Source organism: Macrotis lagotis, chromosome 4 (assembly GCF_037893015.1).
Source record: "Macrotis lagotis isolate mMagLag1 chromosome 4, bilby.v1.9.chrom.fasta, whole genome shotgun sequence".
Classification (NCBI taxonomy): domain Eukaryota; kingdom Metazoa; phylum Chordata; class Mammalia; order Peramelemorphia; family Peramelidae; genus Macrotis; species Macrotis lagotis.
In genome coordinates, this window is record NC_133661.1 from 158,908,608 (window position 1) to 158,928,290 (window position 19,683).

Consider the following 19,683-nt stretch of genomic DNA (forward strand, 5'->3'; position numbering starts at 1 on the left):
TTGCCAAGAAATCCTAAATGGGATCATGAACCTATTATTGAACCTATTATTACATGCTTAACATTGTGATGGGTAAGGTAGGGTCTAACAGACCATCCTCTAAAGAACCTACAAACTCATTAGGGATAGAAGACATGCATAGCAAATAAAGGGCAATAGAGCACATTCTAGGTCTATTTATATGAAACAGACAACAAGGAAAGACTTTAGGAATTCAGGAGGAAGACGGCATCACTGTGGCCTGAAGTAGTCATATAAGTTTCAAGGAAAAGTGGGACATACATTAAAATAATATGTATTGGGGGCAGCTAAGTGACGCAGCAGATAGAGCACCGGCCCCGGAGTCAGGAGGACCTGAGTTCAAATTTGACCTCAGACACTTAATAATTACCTAGCTGTGTGGCCTTGGACAAGTCACTTAACCCCATTGCCTTGCAAAAACAAAAAAATAATATGTATTGAGTATCTACTTTGTGCTAAGTAGTTTGCTGTTATTGTTATGGAGATTCAAAGTACTACAGGAAATAATCATTTATCCCAAACAATCTTTGGTTAAGCTGGACTGGGTGGAGGAAGCAGTAAAAAGAAGTTGTGTGTAGAAAGACTGGCAAACAAGGCATTGTGTAAAAAGGAACTTAGGAATAGTACAGACAAGAAGTTTTATAGGACTTGATCTGGTCTTTGAAGGAGGGGAGAAAGGTACTTTAGGAAGTTGAGAAGAACATATGCAAGAAATGGGAGTGGGAATAACTATGACCTATTCAAGTAGTGTGGAATTCTATATCCATTAGATCCTCTGAATCCAAGGACCTTTTCTAAGATCCCTTAAATATTCTTTATTGGTCTCAGAATTTTAGCAGAAGGAAACATCACTGAAAGTTGAGAATAGTCAACCTGCTTCTGGAAGGTGGAAACAAGCAGAGAGAAGATTTGACAAGTTAATGACTGAGTGCTTTTTTCCCCATGAAATTACAAGAATTTTTTCACTTTCCAAAAATAATTCCTTCACTGGACTCATCCACCTACTTGCATCAACAGGTTCTGCCATAGCCTATTCTGCATACACATTCCCTGCCATGTTGGTTCGTACTACCTTCCATCACTACTTTGTGTCCCTGGCCGTGCTGAATACCACACTGAGCATTGGACTTGCCTGCTATTCCAGGTATCCTTGGTATCCTTTTTCTCTTGGGGACACTGGCTGCTTTACAGCTATTCACTGTTCAGATGGTTCAGAAGAGTAAAAAAGGAGAAGCAGATAATGGGCTCACTCAGGGAATTGGTACAATTAATGCTAGAGCCTGGAGGGGCTATGAGACTCTTTAGTTGAAAGGCAGACCAGTGCACCAGATTTGGAGTTGGAGGACTTGAGTTCAAATTTCATCTTTACCATTTACTACCTATATGACTTTGAGTAAGAAGACACAACCTCTCTGGACTTCAGTTTCCTTATATGTAAAATAAAGGGAGGGTAAAACCTCTGAAAGGTTTTCCAGGTTAATGTCTTTGACAGCAAGTATAGGTCTGAGGTCAAACAACAGTTCTGTTAACTTAAACACAGTGGTTTGAATTATGCTTCCATTAATTTCCAATGCCCCACTTTGCTCTGATGGTACTTAGTAGTTCTAGTTATAAAGCACAGATCTGGAACTCCATGTAAGAATCCTTACTTTTGTCTGTAATACCATGTAGAGGCAGCATCTAGGGGTGCAGTGAGTAGGATACTGACCTTGGAATCATGAAAACTTGGCTTCAAATCCTGCCTCAGAAATTATTAGCTAAGTGTTCCTGGGCAAGTCACTTAATCTCTGGTACTCTTCAGATAACTCTATAGGAATCATTTACTAAGTTGCAGATTGATTCTGATGTGTGCAGGTTACCACCTTGGAGAGTTCCACAGATGCCAGTATTTGTGTGTCATTCTCTATATTACCATATAAGACTCCCTACAACAGGTTTTGTGTGTGTGTGTGTGGGGGGGATTTCTGTCATTCTTTTTTTTTTTTCATTCTTGCACCAAACTTTATTTCTCATGGAATGGAAATCATACAGCACTTGGCATCCTAAACTGAACTTGGCAACCCCAGCTTTGCCCACTAATCACTTGTATGTGAGATTAGAAAAAAATCACTTCACCTCTCTGGGTGTCAGTTTCTTCATTGTAAAATGAGGCACTGAACTAGATTAGATGGCCTTTCAGGACTCTTTTAGGACTAGAAATCTGTGGTAGGATCTAGGATACTAAGAGCAGGCTTTGAAATCAGAAACGCTGGGTTCTGTCTTTGTTACCCTAGATAGGCCCGTGATAAAAATGACTAGCTAAATCTTATTTGGAGTGGGCAGAAGATATATGTGACTTTTGCAATATACAACAGACTGGTTTTGGGGGAAAAAAAACCACTGGATTTTTGGAAGGCATCATCAAGATTCTTGTCAGAGCCTGTGTCCCCCTTACTGTCCTGTACTGATCTTCTTGCTGTTCTCTGAGAGTCAATATCTTCTGTCTTAAATATTCCCTCTCCATTTCTCTCTCTGTAGAGTTGATGATTTATATTTGCTTTGTTCAATTGAAAATACCCTACTCAAACTCCCACCCCCTTTATTATCCTAGAGTGCACAGTGCTAGAAAGGATGATCCATCCTGACTATAAATAAAATGAAATATGAAGGTAGTTTCTCCTCACACCAGCTTCTTAAGGATTTCAGTCAAATCAATCAAGCATTCATTTGAAAATTTTTTTGATCATTTTTATTTAAAGTTTTGAGTTCCAAATTCTATCCCTTCTTCCCTTAAATATCCCAAAAGATAAACAGCCCTTGCCTCAAGGAATGGTGCTTCATTCTACTGGGCAAAACAAAGTTGTGACTATTCTGCCCTTCAAGAAGCTTACAGTTGAAAAGATAAAAATATTTTAAAAAATGTTAATAGGGGTAAGAATGTCACCAAGGCAATACATGAGTAATATTAAATGAGTGACATAGATAGTATAGTATAATCCAAAGAACACTGGACTGGGAACTGAGAGAGGCTGGTTTCTAGTCCTATCTCTCCTTATCTGTAAATGGAGTAGAATGAATTAGGTTATTCCTAAAATCCCTTTTCCATTCCATATCATTCTCAGAATTCAAAGGAGGGAAAAATTACTGTAGGCTGGGAATAGTCAGAAATACTTTATGGAGGTGAAAAGATGGAGGGAGAAAATATGACAACACAATAAGTTAATGACTGAGTGCTACTTTCCCATGAAATTTCATAATATAAATTTTTAGCTTTTCAAAAATAACAAAAGTTCTGTAGGCTTTTTATAATCACCAACAAACCACCAGATTAGATTATTTTTGCCTTCATTCTCATTGGGAATGGGTCAATTGGCCTTCTGTTGCCAGGACTTTTTTTTTTTGAGGGGAGTTTGGTTTGATATGTCAATATCTCTGCAAAAATAATACTTGGCCAAGCTCAAGCATCCTCTTGAGAGCTTGTGTTTTCTGTAAACATCCCCAGGTCAAATAGAAAGAGTATTTCTATTTACTTACTGGAGAGATAGATCCATGTCAACTCCCAGCAACTTCAGTTTACCTGTATCACCTTTTTTTTTTTTTGACTTAAGCAACAGAAGAAACAAAGATGAGTCTAAAAAGTATTGAACCGTGCCATTTAAGGACTTGGGTCAGTGATGACAGAAAAGAAAAAGCTGGGAAATTCTGAGTTGGCTCTAAAAGTCATGATTTTTGTAACCTTTCAAAAATTGAAAATCTTGGATTTATTTTTTTGTTTTAGACTGTCCTTGTTTTTCCCTCATTTCTTTTCCTTTCTGTGTTTGTCACTTTCTCCTATTCTTTTAGTTTTTTAAAAAAATTTTTTTGCAGGGCTAATGGGGCTAAGTGGCTTGCCCAAGGCCACACAGCTAGGTAATTATTAAGTGTCTGAGGCCACATTCGAACTCAGGTACTCCTGACTCCAGGGCCAGTGCTCTATCCACTGCGCCACCTAGCTGCCCCCTTTTCTCCTATTCTTTCAATATTTTGTTTTCTAGTTTTCTTCAGGTTTTTCATCCCCTTTATTTCTCTGGGATAGAATATCAAAGCCTATTGAGGATGTATTGGTGAAAAGATTAATAGGATTAGGAGTCAGTAGACTCAGAACCAACAGATGCTGATTTTACAGATGAGGAAACAAAGGCTGGGAGAGATGAAAGGGGTACTTGCCTTTACTAATTCTGTAAAATAAGGGAGGTGGCTTAGATGAACTCTGAAGTTCCTTTCAGTTCTAAAATTCTATGAATTTAATGTTCCAGTGTTCAAAGACTTTTTAGTCAATTTTATCCTTTAATATGGTCTTCCTCTTCCATTCCCTTCTTACTATGCTCAGTTCTCTATTTGTAGAATGGTCAGCAGGGGCTTCAGCTTCCTTGAAAGGAAGAGAAAATAGGACCATTTTTTTCTCTTTTCATTATTAAAAACTTATCAGTTTCCAAATGAAGAAATCCCAATGATCGAAAAACAATATGAAATATGCTCTAAATCATTAACAAATAAATGAAATTCTAAAATTCCATCTCAGATTAGGAAAATGCTGTGGGAAAATGAGCACAATAATACAGTGTTGAAATTGCAAATTAATCTAGTCATTCTAGAAAATAATTTGGAACTATGCCCCCAAAGTCACTCAACTGTGCTTATCCTTTCACTAGTGATATCACTTAAATCTTTTTGTTGTAGAAAAGAAGTAGGGGCAGCTAAGTGGCACAGTAGATAAAGCACTGGCCCTGGAGTCAGGAGTACCTGGGTTCAAATCTGGTCTCAGACACTTGATAATTACCTAGCTGTGTGGACTTGGGCAAGCCACTTAACCCCATTTGCCTTGCAAAAACCTAAAAATATAAATAAAATAAAATTTGAAAAGAAGTAGAAATGAAAAGACAGCCCATCAATTGGGGAATGACTGAACAAATTGTGGGAAATGAACTAATAGACATTAAGAACCTACTATGCTACAGACATTGTGCTAAATGCTAAGGACACAAGAGGAGCAAAAGCCAGTCCTTGTCCTCAAGAAACTCACAATCTACATACAAACAAGCTACACAGAAACATACATGACAAACAGGAAGTAATTAACAGAAACAAGGTATTAGAATTAAGGGGACTTGGGAGACTGGGATTTTAGTTGAAGTTTAAGGAAGTCAGGGAAGGTGATAGGTAAAACTGAGGAGATAAAGAATGTTAGGCATGGAAGACAGCCAGAGAAAATTCCTAGAGCCAAGATATAGAGTTCTCATTCATGGAATAGCCAGAAGGCCAATGCCACTGGATTGAAGAGTACATGCTAATGGAGTGGTGTGAGAAGCCTGAAAAGACAGGAGGGGGCTATGTGATGAAAAGCTGTGAATGTCAAACAGAAGATTTTATATTTGATCCTGGAGGTGACAGAGAGCCATTGGACTTAACTTTGTGTGTGTATGTGTGTGTGGTGCAAAATTGCATGTTTGAAAGACTAGGAGAAACATGCTACAATTATAAGGATGTTAGGAAAGGAAAGGATAGGTTTAGAGGGAAAGATGATTTTTGTTTTGGATATGTTTAAGAGAGTCTACTGACATCCAGTTCAAGATGTCTGAAAGATAGCTGGAGATGCAAGACTGGAGGTGAGCAGAGGTAGTGAGGCAGGATAGTAGATTTAAGAATCATCAACAGAGAAATGGTAATTAAATCCATGTCAGCAGATGAGAGCATCAAGTGAAGCAGGTAGTGGCAACAGAATATGACATCATAAGATGAAAGGAAAATTTCAAAAAATCTATGGAAAATCTGTATGAATTGATGTAGAGTAAACAGAAGGACAACTTATATAATAACAATATGGTAAAAAGAAATAACTTTGAAAGACTTAAGAATTCTAATCAATTCAATGTTCAGTCATGGTTTGGAGAATAAATGATGAAACTTATACTATCCACCTCCTTCCAAAGAAGTGATGGCCCTCTGCTACAGACTAAGATATTTTTGGACATAATCAATTTGAAAATTTCTTTGACAACTATACATATATATGTTACAAGAATTTTCTATTTTTCCTCTTCAATTTAAAGGTGGTGAGGGTTGAGATACCCCAATAAAAAAGAGAAGTAATAAAAATTACATTATATTTAAAAGAAAAACAAATTGTACACAATTGCAATTTTATGTACAATCCTCTTTTTCTCTGTTCTAGGTGTACCCTCATTTTATTTTTAAAGTTCAGAATAAAGGAGCTGGTTAAAGCACCAGCCCTGGAGTCAGGAGGATCTGAGTTCAAATTTGACCTCAGACACTTGATGCTTACTAGCTGTGTGACCTTGGGCAAATCACTTAACCCTATTGCCTTGTCAAAACAAACAAATAGTTCAGAATAAAAAAAAATTAAATTTAAACAACCAAAGAAAAATATCAAACTTTTAAAATTATATTTATTTTATTTTTGCACAAATGATGTTTTTTTATACATTACTAAAATATTCTTGTTTGGTTTTTTTTGCAAGGCAATGGGGTTAAGTAGCTTGCCCAAGGCCACCAAGCTAGGTAATTATTGTCTAAGGCCAAATTTGTGCTCAAGTACTCCTGACTTCAGGGCCAGGGCCAGAGCTCTATCCACGGCATCACCTAGCTGCCCCTAAAATATTCTTGTTTGAGTAAATATAATACCCCCTCTCCCAAAAAATATAGACCCTCATGAGCAATAAGGTAAATGAAAGAGGAAAAAATTAAAATTAAAATTAAAAAAATAATAATAATAGGGGCAGTTAGGTAGCACAGCGGACAGAGGACTGGCCCTGGAGTCAAGGAACACCCAAGCCCAAATCCAGCCCCAGACACCCAACAATCACCCAGTTGTGCAACCCAGGGCAAGCTACCCCAACCCCATTGCTCTGCAAAAACCAAAATGCAAAAACAAAATAATAATAATAATGGCGGCCAGGTGGCACAGTGGACAGAGCAGAGCACCGGCCCTGGAGTCAGGAGCACCTGGGTTCAAATCTGGCCTCAGACACCCAACAATCACCCAGCTGTACGGTCCTGGGCAAGCCGCCCAACCACATCCTCCCCACAACACCCCCCCCCCCAAATAATAATAAATGTGCTTCAGTCTGTGTTCCAACACCACCAGTTCTGTTGCAGGTGGATCACATTCTTTAGGATAAGTCCATCACAAAAGCTACTTCCATATTTTTTTACTGTTGCAATTGCTGAACACAACTCCCTCCATTTGTACTTCCCCACTACCATACACTATATTTTCTCTCTCCTTTCACTCTGTCCCTCTTCTTAAATGTGCTGTAGGGTAGCTGAGTGGTGCAGCAGACAGATCCCCAACCTTGGGACCAAGAAGCCTCGAGCCCACATACCACCCCTTAGGCCCAGCATCTACCTGGCCCCATGGTACTGGACAGGCCATTCAATCCCAGCCCCTTGCAAGAAGTAAAAAACAAAATGTGTTATATCTGATCACTCTCCCCCCATGGTCCACCATATCCTCCATCATTCACATCATTCCCCCTGTCCTACTTCTCTCCTTCTTACTCTAGATGTCTATACCCCATTGAGTATATATATGTATATTTATATATATATATATATATATATATATATATATATATATATGCTATTTCCTCTCCGAGCCACCTCTGATGAGAGCAAAGATTCCCTCATTCCCCCTCACCTTCCCCCCTTCAATATCATTGCAATAGTTTATTATAATAAAAAAATCTTATTATAGGAAATATCTTGGCTTATTTCACCTCTCCTTTCTCTTATTCCCACTACTTTTCCCTTTTAGCCATTGACTCCATTTTTATATTATGTCTTCAAATTCAGCTTTCTCCTGTGCTTCATCTATAAAAGCTCCTTCTACCTGCTCTATTAAATGAGAAGTTTCTTATGAGTATTATCAGTATCATTTTTCTATGCAGGAATACATGCAGTTCATCATCATTAAGTCCCTCATATTTTACCCTTCTCCTCCACTCTCTATGCTTCACCTGAGTCCTGTATTTGAAGATCACACTTTCTGTTCACTTCTGGCCATTTCAACAGGAACATTTGAAATTCCCCTGGTTCACTGAAAGTCCATCTTTTTTCCCTGGAAGAGGACATTCAGTTTTGCTGGGTAGTTGATTCTTGGTTGCATTCCAAGCTCTTTTGTCTTCCAGAATATTATATTCCAAGCCCTACAAGCCTTTAATGTAGTTGCTGCTAAGTCCTTTGTGATCCTGACTACAGCTCCATGATATTTGAATTGTGTCCTTCTGGCTGATTGTAATATTTTCTCTTTGACTTGGGAGTTCTGGAACTTGGCTATAATATTCCTGGGGGTTGGCTTTTTTGGGATCTCTTTCTGGGGGAGATCAGTAAATTCTCTCAATTTCTATTTTGCCCTCTGCTTCCAGGATATCTGGGCAATTTTCCTGTAGGAATTCTTTAAAAATGGTGTCAAGGCTCTTTTCCTGATCATGGCTTTCAGGTATTCCAATAATTTTTAAATTATTAATTATTATAAATTAAATTAAATTTTAAATTATCTTTTCCTGAATCTGTTTTCCAGATCAGATAGTTCACATTTTCTTCTAATTATTCATTCTTTTGGTTTTGAAGTACTGTGTCTTGTCTTCTTGTAAAGTCAGCAGCTTCCTTCAGCTCCATTCTAGATCTGAAGGATCTGTTTTCCTCAGAGAGCTTTATTGTCTCTTTTTCCATCTAGCCAATTCTGCTTTTTAAAGCATTCTTCTCTCAATAACTTTTTGAACTGTTTTATCCATTTGACATATGCTGGTCTTTAACATGCTATTTTCTTCAGCATTTTTTTTTGATCTCCTTGACTAAGCTGCTGACTTCTTTTTCATGAGTCTTTCCTGCATCTCTCTCATTTCTTCTCCCAATTTTTCTTCTATCTCCCTCACTTGATTTTCAAAATCTTTTTTTGAACTCTATCATAGCCTGAACCCAATTTCTGTTTTTCTTGGAGTCTTAAGATGCAGGAACTTGGACTTCCTCATCTTCAGATTGAGTATTTTGATCCTTCTTGGGATCATAGACAACATATTTCTCAATGGTATTCCCTTTTTTCTCTGTTTACTCATTTCTCCAGTTTTTGCCTGGTCTTGGGGTGCTTCCTGAGGTTTTCAGTATTATTTGGATACCCCCCCCCACAAGGATCTCAGTGTGAAGCTCTGTCTTCCTTCCTGGTCTGTGAATGACCACAAGTGCACTACTCTGCCATGGGGCTGAGGTGGGGGGGGGGGCGTCCTGCTGTTCTATGGGGGGCCTAGACTGTGATCAGGATCTGAATGTGGTCAGAGCCTGAGTCCTGTTCCAGATACAAAGGACAGACCTCAGAAGTTTCTCTCCATTCTCCTACCTAGGCTGAGTACTCAAGGCTCAATTGCCTGGGGGCTCCTGCTTACCCGCCTGTCTCTAGTTCCTGGATCTGGATTGCCCCTGGCCACAATCCTAGATGAGTGCCCTGAGGGCTGGGTTTCATGTGCTCACTCTGGCAGAGGCCCTCCCCCCCATCTTCCAAGTTGTGCCTAATGCTCCCTGGGGTGTAGATCAGGAAACTGTCCAACTGCCCCTGCTGTCATGAGCCACAGCTTCCAGGCACCCTAGGGCTGCCTCTGAGAGGCTGAAGTTCCTTCACTCTGGAGGGCTGCCCCTCTAACCCCATGGAGCTGAGCCTTTCTGCTATTTTCCAGGTTACCTTGGGCTGGAGAATTGCCTCACTGGATCCCTCTGTGAGCTCTGTCTCTCAAAAATTTAGTACTCCTTACTTTATAAGTTTTGAGAGAGAGCACCTAAGAGAGGCTCTTCTGTGGCCATCTTAGTTCCTAACAGCAAATAAAAAAATGAAAAGAAAAGCATAGATCATCATAATACAATAAATATCATTAAGGGCTAATCCTAATTCTGTGCCTCAGTACTTATATGATAATTTAACAAGTCATTGAGCCATTTTTGGTCCTCAGTTTTGTGTCGGTAAAGTGTGAACAATTGCAATTTTAAATTTATGCTTTTCTAATAAAACAGAATAAAATTATTAGTCTCTCTGGTAGGGAATGACCAATTGAAGAGAGTTCTGGAACTAGTCAGAGGTAAAAAGGAGTCATGCATTAATTGTTCTTAGCCATTTTCTTCAAACTCTATTATTTGTGTTTGTATGTATTTATTATTTTGTTTTAATGGTTAAAATGAATGTTTTTAGGAGCTAAAGAGGTCAAAGAAAGTTGAAGAATTTCTGTTTAAAGATGAATCTTCAGGGGTGGCTAGGTGGCACAGTGGATAGAGCACCAGCCCCGGAGTCAGGAATACCTGAGTTCAAATCCGACCGCAAACACTTAATGATTACCTAGCTGTGTGGCCTTGGGCAAGCCACTTAACCTCATTGCCTTGCAAATAAATAAATAAATAAATAATAAAATAAAATAAAATAAAAAAAATAAAGATGAATCTTCCAGGGGCAGCTAGGTGGTGCAGTGGATAGAGCATGGGCCCTGGTATCAGGAGGATCTGAGTTTAAAATTGACCTCAGACACTTAATAATTGCCTAGCTGTGTTACCTTTGGCAAGCCACTTAATCCCATTGCCTTAAATAAATAAAATTTAAAGATAAACCTCCCCCAATCCCCACTCCACTCCCACCAAATTCAACTATAAAAAAATATTTATCAAATTCATCTTTTCTACCTCTCACTTGGATCATTCAAATAGTTCAAAAGGAATGAAAGGTAATGAGAAGTGCGCTAGGTTTAGAATCAGAGAACCTAATTTTGAGGCCTAGCTAAGATATTTACTACCTTTATGACCTTGAGCAAATCTCTTAATTTCTCTAGATCTTAGTTTTTGATCTGTAATATAATAATTGGAATAAATTGCTCTTACAACATATCCTATCTTCTTGAGTATAAATACTTCAAGAAGAAAGGACTAGAAAAGAATTTATTTATAAAAGTGTACATTATTTTAATGAGATCAACAAATTTCCTCTAAGTTCTCTGCTGGGGCATGAAATAAATATTTCTTATATAGGCCCCTTCCTTGGAATAAGGTTAGTTCAAATTAAAAACTATCTGTAACCAACAAAAATGTCCATGGAACAAAAAGACATTTAGTTGGGTTTTTTTAAGATTTAGTCCCCCCCCCATATTTCAGGCAGTGTTGCTTCTTGTATTAAAATTCCATTTTAACAAGATATGGATACGAATAGCCTCCTGGGGTTTCTTCTCATAAGATTTTGCCTGTAGTGTTATTTAACAATTCTTAAAGATAAAGATGACTTTTCTTAACTTCTCCATCCTTTCTTGGGGACAAAGAAAGAGAAGCTTTTTTTAAAAAAAAAATGTTTCTTTAGATCACCAGCTTCATCTAGGACAGGGAGTTGTGTTTTTCTGTCCTGAAACTGGCCCTTAGGACATCCTGCTACTTTGCTGGGATTAGGGCCTCAACTGTTTCTATAAATGAGAAGGCTGAACTAGATGATTCTTAATGTTCAAGAGAGACACCACCCTCAACCCTCCTCCCCACCTTACCTTAATCATCCTAACTTCTCCCCACCTCATTGTTAAGTATTTTTCCTCTGCCCAGCTTCCACCTCTCCTCCTTCTTTCCTCTACTGCTGTCTCTTTCCTCTTTTTCTTTCTTTTTAGGTTCAGTTTTGCAGTTGAAGACCATCATTCTACTCACCTTTGCAGAAGCACTTAATCGAGGCCACCTTCCACAACGGGCGAAATATTGATTAAAATTCCAGGAAATCCATAGTTTTGTGAATGGCCACCAGAGTTCTTTCTTTCTGTGTAAGTGGCCAAGTCACTGTCCCTGCAGCAAAGGGGCAGGGACCACAGAAAATAACATAAGAGCTTTTTTCTGATTATGATTTGATGGTTTTGCTTGAAAATATGGAAGGGTAAGGGTAAAATATAGAGAAAGTTAGATTCAAGTAAATCTTAACTTGCCTGAAGGTAATGAAACATGAATATTGATTAGGCATTAGAGGAGAGATGATCAATATTTGAATTCTTCTCCCAATGTGGAAATCCCTTAGGAAGCAGGAAATCGCAAAGTTCCTGGATACAGTCCACTTAGTGACTTGGTGGTGTTGTGGGTGGGTTTCACCTGAGAAGAGTTAGTTGGTGAGCAAGATGATGAAAAATACCTTGAAATGAAAGGATCCATTGAAGGAAATGTGGATATTTAGCTTAGAAAAGCTATGGGGGAGAAACGATAACTTTCCTTACCAGGAGTACTATCATATAGAATAGGATATAAAGTAAATTTGTTCTATATGACCCCAGAGAATCAGCCAAAAGCAACTGATGAAATTTGCTGAGGCAGATTTAGGCTCTATGTAAGGAAAATCTACTAACTCATTAAAAGTGTCCAAAAGTCAAATAGGCTGTCTTTTTAGGTAATGAGTCCTCCTTCACTTTAAGTGCATGCTAAATTGTTCTTTGTCTTTTGTTCTTAGAAAAGAACCAAAGGCATGAGAAAGGCAATGTTTTGACTTGCAATTGGAATTGGATATAAGTGTAGGGCTGTGTTAAGGCACCAGCCTCACTCCTCCAAAGCCATTTGGGTCCAGTGGCAAGACATAAATCTTAAGGCACATAGGTGGCAAAGTGGAAAGAGCACCCTGAATCAGAAGACTTCTCTTCATGAGTCCAAATCTGGCCTTAGACATTTACTAGCTGACCCCATGCAAGACTGCTAAATAACCACTTGAGGGAATGTTGTAGAGGGAATTGCTAATTAGGTACTAGATGGTTTTTATGTCCACACTTATGTCTGAAATCTAGCATAAAAGAAAAAGTATTGAACTAGGAGCTAGGAGATTTGTGTACTAACCCCATTAACTAATATGATGGTGGTAAGGCAGGTCACCTCTGCGGGTTCTAGTTTCCTTATGTGTGAAATGAATGGGTTTAACTAGATGATTAAGATCTCAGATCTGACATTTTTGACATCTATGTGCTAAATATAGCCATATGTATTTACTATGGGAATAACTAATTTAATGCAAGTCTTTAAGAATATGATGCTAGCCAGATTTCAATCCAATTTTAATCCACTGTAAATCACAGTGTAAAGTTTGATTCTTATGGTACTTTGTAAACATTAACTGATTAATAAGAAAATCCACTTCTTATACATGCAGTTGGTAAAGGACATAGAACATTCTTCAGGGATAACAGAAATAGTATTGTTGCCCAGGAGACACTATACATTAATAAGTGGAGAAAAGCAATGATCTGGGAAATATGAGACCTAAATTGTGTTCTGTAGCTAGCATAGAACAGTGGAAAAAACCAATAACTGAAGTAAGAGGACTTTGGTCAAATCATGTAACTTCCCTGGGCCTCAATTTAATCTATAAAATGAGGTTAGATGAGATAGCTTCTGAAATCCCTTTTAGCTCTAGATTTATAATTCTATGTTACTTAACATCTTGCTCTCCAACACTTATTATCCCTATGACCCTAGAAAAATCATCCTTTATGAACTTCAACTTTTTCATCTGTAACATTGTAGTAAGAGTATTTACATTTCTTCGCAGAACTTTGCAAAATTAGAGATGCTATAAATATCCCTAGTAATCGCTGAAAACATTTCTAGATCATGAGGATTGTTTAGTTATACTTTACCAGCATCCTCTGTGCTTTTATGTATGAAAACAGGACAATTAATAGGAGAAAAAATGGAAAAGATCTGTAAAGATTACTATAAAAAACTGCTTTGATCATTAAGAACAGTAGAACCACCACACTTGGACTTTAATGTTACAGTTGCATATATGCTTCTAGAAGAGTTAGAAATAGTACTGAGGTAAACAAAAATGGAAAAAACAGCTAAATTGGACCAAGTATATAGAGAGATATGTGCTGAAAGAGATGAAATTATGAGAATGCTTGAGGAATCAATATATAAATTATCTGAATTAGGGAAGAGAGAGATTACAGAAGTATATGGGAAAAATCTCAGACCTGGATAATGTATTTTTAAAAAGTAATCAAGAAAACATCAACTACTGCCTGATATAATGATAATGATAATAATAATAATAATAATATTTGTCCTTTATTCTCAAAGAAGATCATGACCTCAGGGGAAGTGATGCCCTGACAAGCACATGAATTGGATTTGAGGGAGGGAGGGCTGTGCTAAGTCACCAGTCTCACTTTCTCCTCCACAGCCATCTGGGTCTAGTGGTCAGATAGGAATCAGGATGACTGGAGAGTGCCCTGGATATGAGGCAATCAGGGTTAAATGGCTTGCCCAAGGTCACACAGTTAGTTAATGTCTGAGGCTGGATTCAAACTGCTGTCCTTCTTGTAGTCTGTCATCTATACAAAATTTTTATGTACATTCTCAATAAAGTTATATTTAAGAAGTAGTGAAGGATGAATTAGGAACAATAATTAAGTGCTATATAAATATTTGATCCTCAAAATAAACCTGAGAAGTAGGTGCTATTATCTCCATTTTACATTTGAGGAAACTGAGGCAGAGATTAAATGACTTGCCTAATATCACCCTGTTAGTAAATATTTGTGACTGGATCTGAACTCAAGTCTTTCTGACTCCAGGTCCGGTGCTCTAACCACCAGGTCACTCAACTTCTATGTGGACAAGAGAATATTTGTTTTCACATAGTTAAAAGGCTGTCACATTGATGATATTCTTTTTTTTCCACTTGGCACCTCAGAGGACAGATTCTATGAGCAATATGTAGAAATTGTAATGAATCCATCTTAAACTTGATGTCAGGCAAAACATACCTGTAGTTACATATCCCAAAGTAGAATAAACTGCCTCTGGAGATTTAGTGGGTTTCCCTTCATTGGAGTCTTTAAATCATTGGTGAGCCATCTGTGGTGCATACCAGAATTCTTGTTCAGGCATTAGTTGGACTAAATCACCTCAGAAGTATGCCTTCAATTCTGCTTATATAACCTATGACTTCCTCAGTATGGGATCATCTTCATCCAGTTCTCCATCAATCAGACTGCAACTTGTTAGATGGTCTATTGAGAGCTCTTCATTGAATATAGTGTCACTGATGGGAAACCACTTTGCATATCTGAACTTCTGATAATAAACATGAAGTCTATATTAGATCTTACTAACATCCTAACATTAAGATCTTTCTTTCTGGAGGTATAGCCTTCAAAGACCAAGGTTCACTTCTCTAGCATAAAGAGGAATTGGAATGGGATTTTAAGGGAGAGATCTTATTGTGAATCAGATATTTTCCAGGTGGCACAAAAAATGCTTTGATTGGGGCAACAAACTAAAAAACTTTATCAGAATTTCATGAAGTACTTCCTCAAGGATATGATTTCTCTTCATCACATTCAATTTGGATCAATGTATACCATGGAAACAATGTAAAGACTGACAAATTGCCTTCTGGGGGGGTGGGGGGAGGGAAGTAAGATCAGGGGAAAAATTGTAAAACTCAAAATAAATAAAATCTTGATAAAAAAAGAATTACATGAAGTATAACTGTGTGGCCCTGGGCAAGTCACTCAATCCCATTGCCTTAAATAAATAACATTTTTTAAAAAAGAATTTTATGAAATGGTATTAAAATTATATTTTAGTGATTTGGAGCATAATTTTCCCATAATTAGAAATTCCCATTATTTCTCACTCTTCAGTAAAGCTGTTTAAAGTAATCTGAATTTTAAGGCCCCTGATCCATTTTCTTCCTTTTTCCTATTTTTTTTTACAGTGCTTACTTTTTAAATTTGATTTTTTTGAACTTTTTGAACTTGGTTTTTTGTTTTGTTTTGTGTTTTAAACAGTATCAACAAATTAGTGAAGAACGGTCGAAGGGAAATTTTAGCAGACTTTATTAGTGATTTTGGAGTAGGAAGAGTGTTGAAATACAGATCAAGTCAGCTCCTTAGCTGTGGATTTCCACAGCTCATGAAAAATTAGTTTCTCCCATTAGCATAAACAGCTATTTTAGCTAAAAGACACCTAGGTATGAGAGAATGAGCTGTACTTAGAGTCAGAATAATCTAATTCAAATCCTGCCTCATATATTTACTGTGTGACTCTTAAACAAGATACTTAAAGTCTCAGATCTTCATCTACAAAATGAGGATAATAGTTAATACCTAGTGCAGAGAGCTGTTGTAAGGATCAAATGAGATACCAAGTGCTTTGCAGATTTTAAACCATTTTATAAATGCTACATGATTTTAGGCACTTGATGACTTTTGGGAAAATTACACAATTAGTGGGATAAAGCTATGATGTATTGGCAAAAACCTTAAATTTAAAATTAGAAGATATAGGTTCAAGTATTAGTTCTGCACCATAACATTTGTACTTATTTGTGGCAAGTCATTCATTCCCTCTGGGAATTGGACTGCCTGCCTTTTAGAGTCTCATCAAGCTCAACATCTGATGTAGGAAAAAATCTTAGGTTGAAACCTTAAGTCAGAAAACCTTAACTCCACTCTCAGCTCTGCCACTTAATGGTCATGTAAACTTGGATAAGTTATTTTTTTAAGGTTTTTGCAAGGCAAATGGGGTTAAGTGGCTTCCCCAAGGCCACACAGCTAGGTAATTATTAATTGTCTGAGGTCGTATTTGAACTCAGGTACTCCTGACTCCAGGGCCAGTGCTCTACCCACTGTACCACCTAGCGGCCCCCTAAACTTGGATAAGTTATAATTGCTTTGACCTCTATTGTTCCTAGTTTGTAAAATGAGAAAAATATTCATAAGACTGTTGTCAAGATCAAATAAGTTAATATATAGAAAATACTTTGAGAATTGTAAAAGGAATATAAAACATGAATTTTAAATATCATTTCTCTAAAAACTATAGGAAAATTTTTTTAGAAGGTTTTTGGGGGCAGCTAGGTGGCGCAGTGGATAGAGCACTGGCCCTGGAGTCAGGAGTACCTGAATTCAAATCTGACCTCAGACACTTAATAATTACCTAGCTGTGTGGTCTTGGGCAAGCCACTTAACCCCATTGCCTTGCAAAAAAAAAAAGAAAGGTTTTTTAGGCCAGAAGTAAAGAGAAATACAAGTGGTAAGATATAAGGATAAAAGCAAGGGGGTGGGAAACAGGACCTTAAATATTGATGAAAATCCTGGTAACAAAATTCAAAAATTTGGACTGATATCAAGAGGACCAAGATATGCTTTTGTTTTAAGTTAGGCACTTAATAAATATCGAGTCTATATTTTACCCTGTTTCTATCAGTTTTGCCTTTTCAGCTCTTAGGCAACAACAGGGCTCTGATATATATCATTAGAAACATCCTATTCGAGAATTAGGTTTTCTGATTGTCTCTAGCATTCTAAATCAATTCGCTTCATTTGAATTTGTTGGACAGCATTGCAACTCTGCAGATAGACTTACCAACAGAGATCTTGGAGTCTGTCTTGCTGCAGCAGTCCATTTTTATTATTCATAACTGCCCCTATGTCTTGCTGGAGTCAATTGCTTTGTTTGTACTATCAACGCAATAAGCTGCACTCTGTCATTTACTTAAGCTTCAGTAATGGAGCCTATTTCTGTGTGCAGTATTGTTGATTGTGCCTTACTATTGTCTGCCTTTTTAGCCATCATCATCACTCATTTTAATGTTCCATCTAAAGATTTGAAGGGGGTAAGAGAGGGGAAAGAAATAATGGATTCTTATTAATTCAGTTTCCTTAAGACTTGGACTAAAGATGTATTAAATATTTCAAAAACCTTCCAAAAAATTAAATGCCTAATTGAGCCATTGAGCTTAATGATAGTAGCCTGATAAAGTCCTGACTAATTGCAGTATATCATAATCTCCATAGAAACATACAGAAGGCAAAAAAATGTTAGCTGACCTGTTTCACTCAGCTCTCTACATACCCCTACCCTTTTTCCCCTCTGCTAGTTCTTCATGTTTTATATGAATATTAAAAAGCTCTTTGGAAATTGAATGACATGACCCTCTGTGTGTCTTTTCCCTCTCATCACTATCTCCCTGACTTGGCTGGTCTCCCCTCCAGTCTTGTTTCATTTATTTCTCATCGAGTGATGGGGACACCCATATTTTTCACCTTCTAGTATTGAGATGGAGTCACTTTTGCCAGAAATTGAAAATGATGGTGGTAAAGTTTGCATGTAAATAGAAGCATTTGTTTAAAACTGCTTTAGTCCTTTTCTTTATATCTATGACCCTAATGTATTTTGGCAGTTTTCCTAAAAATGTTTCTTTTCTTTCCACTTCTTTTCTTCTGATTTGATCCAGGTTTCTTGAAATCCAGAAACCCAGACTCTGTAAGATAATACGCATCCTGGCCTTTGCATATCCATACACCTGGGATACCATCCCCATCATTTTCAGGGTATGATGGCTCAACTTTGTTTTTATGTAAGCCCCCTAATAAGATTTACTTAGTCAGCAACTACATACTGAGATTCTGACTGGTGCAAGGCATTGGAGAGGAAACAAAGACATATCAGACAATGTTTCCTTAAGTTGGACAGTAAGAGATATGCACAAGAAGACAGTTAACAATACAAATATCTGAACAGCATGTCAAATGAGTGTTACAAGGCAGTAAAGTTCCATGATTTCACAGGAGGAAGAAATCACATGGAATGGGATGGTTAGAACTTGAAGTAGATCTTGAAGAATGAGTGTCATTTAAAATAAACAGAGAATAGGGTATTTTAGGAAAGAGGGATGGTATGAATAAAGCCCTGAAGGCAGAAATACATATGGTTTATTTGAAAGATAGCAGTTTATACTATGAGAATAGCAGGTTGTTGTGAGACAGAAACTTGGCAAAGGGGAAGAAAGGGAAACTGGCAATTTGCTGAGAAATATGCTCAGCAATACCTGAGATATAGCTATAGTATGATACCTGTTCTCATCTGTCTGGGAAAAGAAAAACTGCAATAATAACAGCAAAAAAGGACAACATTTAGTTTAAAATTGTTGTGGTATAAATATAGATTATAGATATGTTTATTATAAAATTTAAACTTTACTCAGGATGGTCAGGAGTACAGTGGTTAATCCAATATAGATCATATCCTATACATATATATATATGTATATTGCCAATTTTCAAAGAATTAGAATACAATAAAATACATTTGTTATTGACCTAGTCTAGGACAATACTGAGCAGTACTTTTAAGTACTTACAAGTTACCTTGTGTGTTTTCAAGGGTCCAGTAATAGAATTTTCTTCTTCCTGATGCTCAGTAAACTAGTATTTAGTTTTTACTTTTTAACATGAATAGAATATACCAGATTTTAGCAATTCAGTGAAGATGCTTTATATACATACTTGCTGCACTAAATATGGCAGCTAAGTGACACAGTGGATAGAATGCTGGGCCTAGAGTTAGGAAGATCTAAGTTCAAATCTAGCCTCAGGAACTTACCAGCTGTGTGACCCTGGGTATCTCACTTAACCCTGTTTGTCTCAGATTCTTCTTCTATAAAATAAAATGAGAAGGAAATGGCAAACTACTTCAGTATTATCACTAAAGAAACCCCAAATGAAGAGTCAGACATTACTGAAACAACTGGATGATGACACTAAATATATTTGCCTTGAGTTCACTTTGAATAAAAACCTTTATCCATTTCAGCAGTTGGTCTACACATCTCCTTAGCTTCAACTGCTGAAAACCAGAAAT

General features: G+C 37.3%; 1 protein-coding gene across 7 annotated transcripts in view; it reads left to right on the top strand.

The window, feature by feature from the left end:
- The window catches only part of PAQR5 (progestin and adipoQ receptor family member 5), a 91,680-nt gene that overhangs the window by 67,807 nt on the left and 4,190 nt on the right, over nucleotides 1-19,683 (top strand). For all 7 annotated transcript variants that reach the window (XM_074234506.1, XM_074234500.1, XM_074234502.1 and 4 more), the window contains 2 exons: nucleotides 1,039-1,165; nucleotides 18,278-18,374. In XM_074234506.1, coding sequence (XP_074090607.1) covers nucleotides 1,039-1,165; nucleotides 18,278-18,374 — 224 coding nt within the window. The remainder of the gene's footprint in view (nucleotides 1-1,038; nucleotides 1,166-18,277; nucleotides 18,375-19,683) is intronic.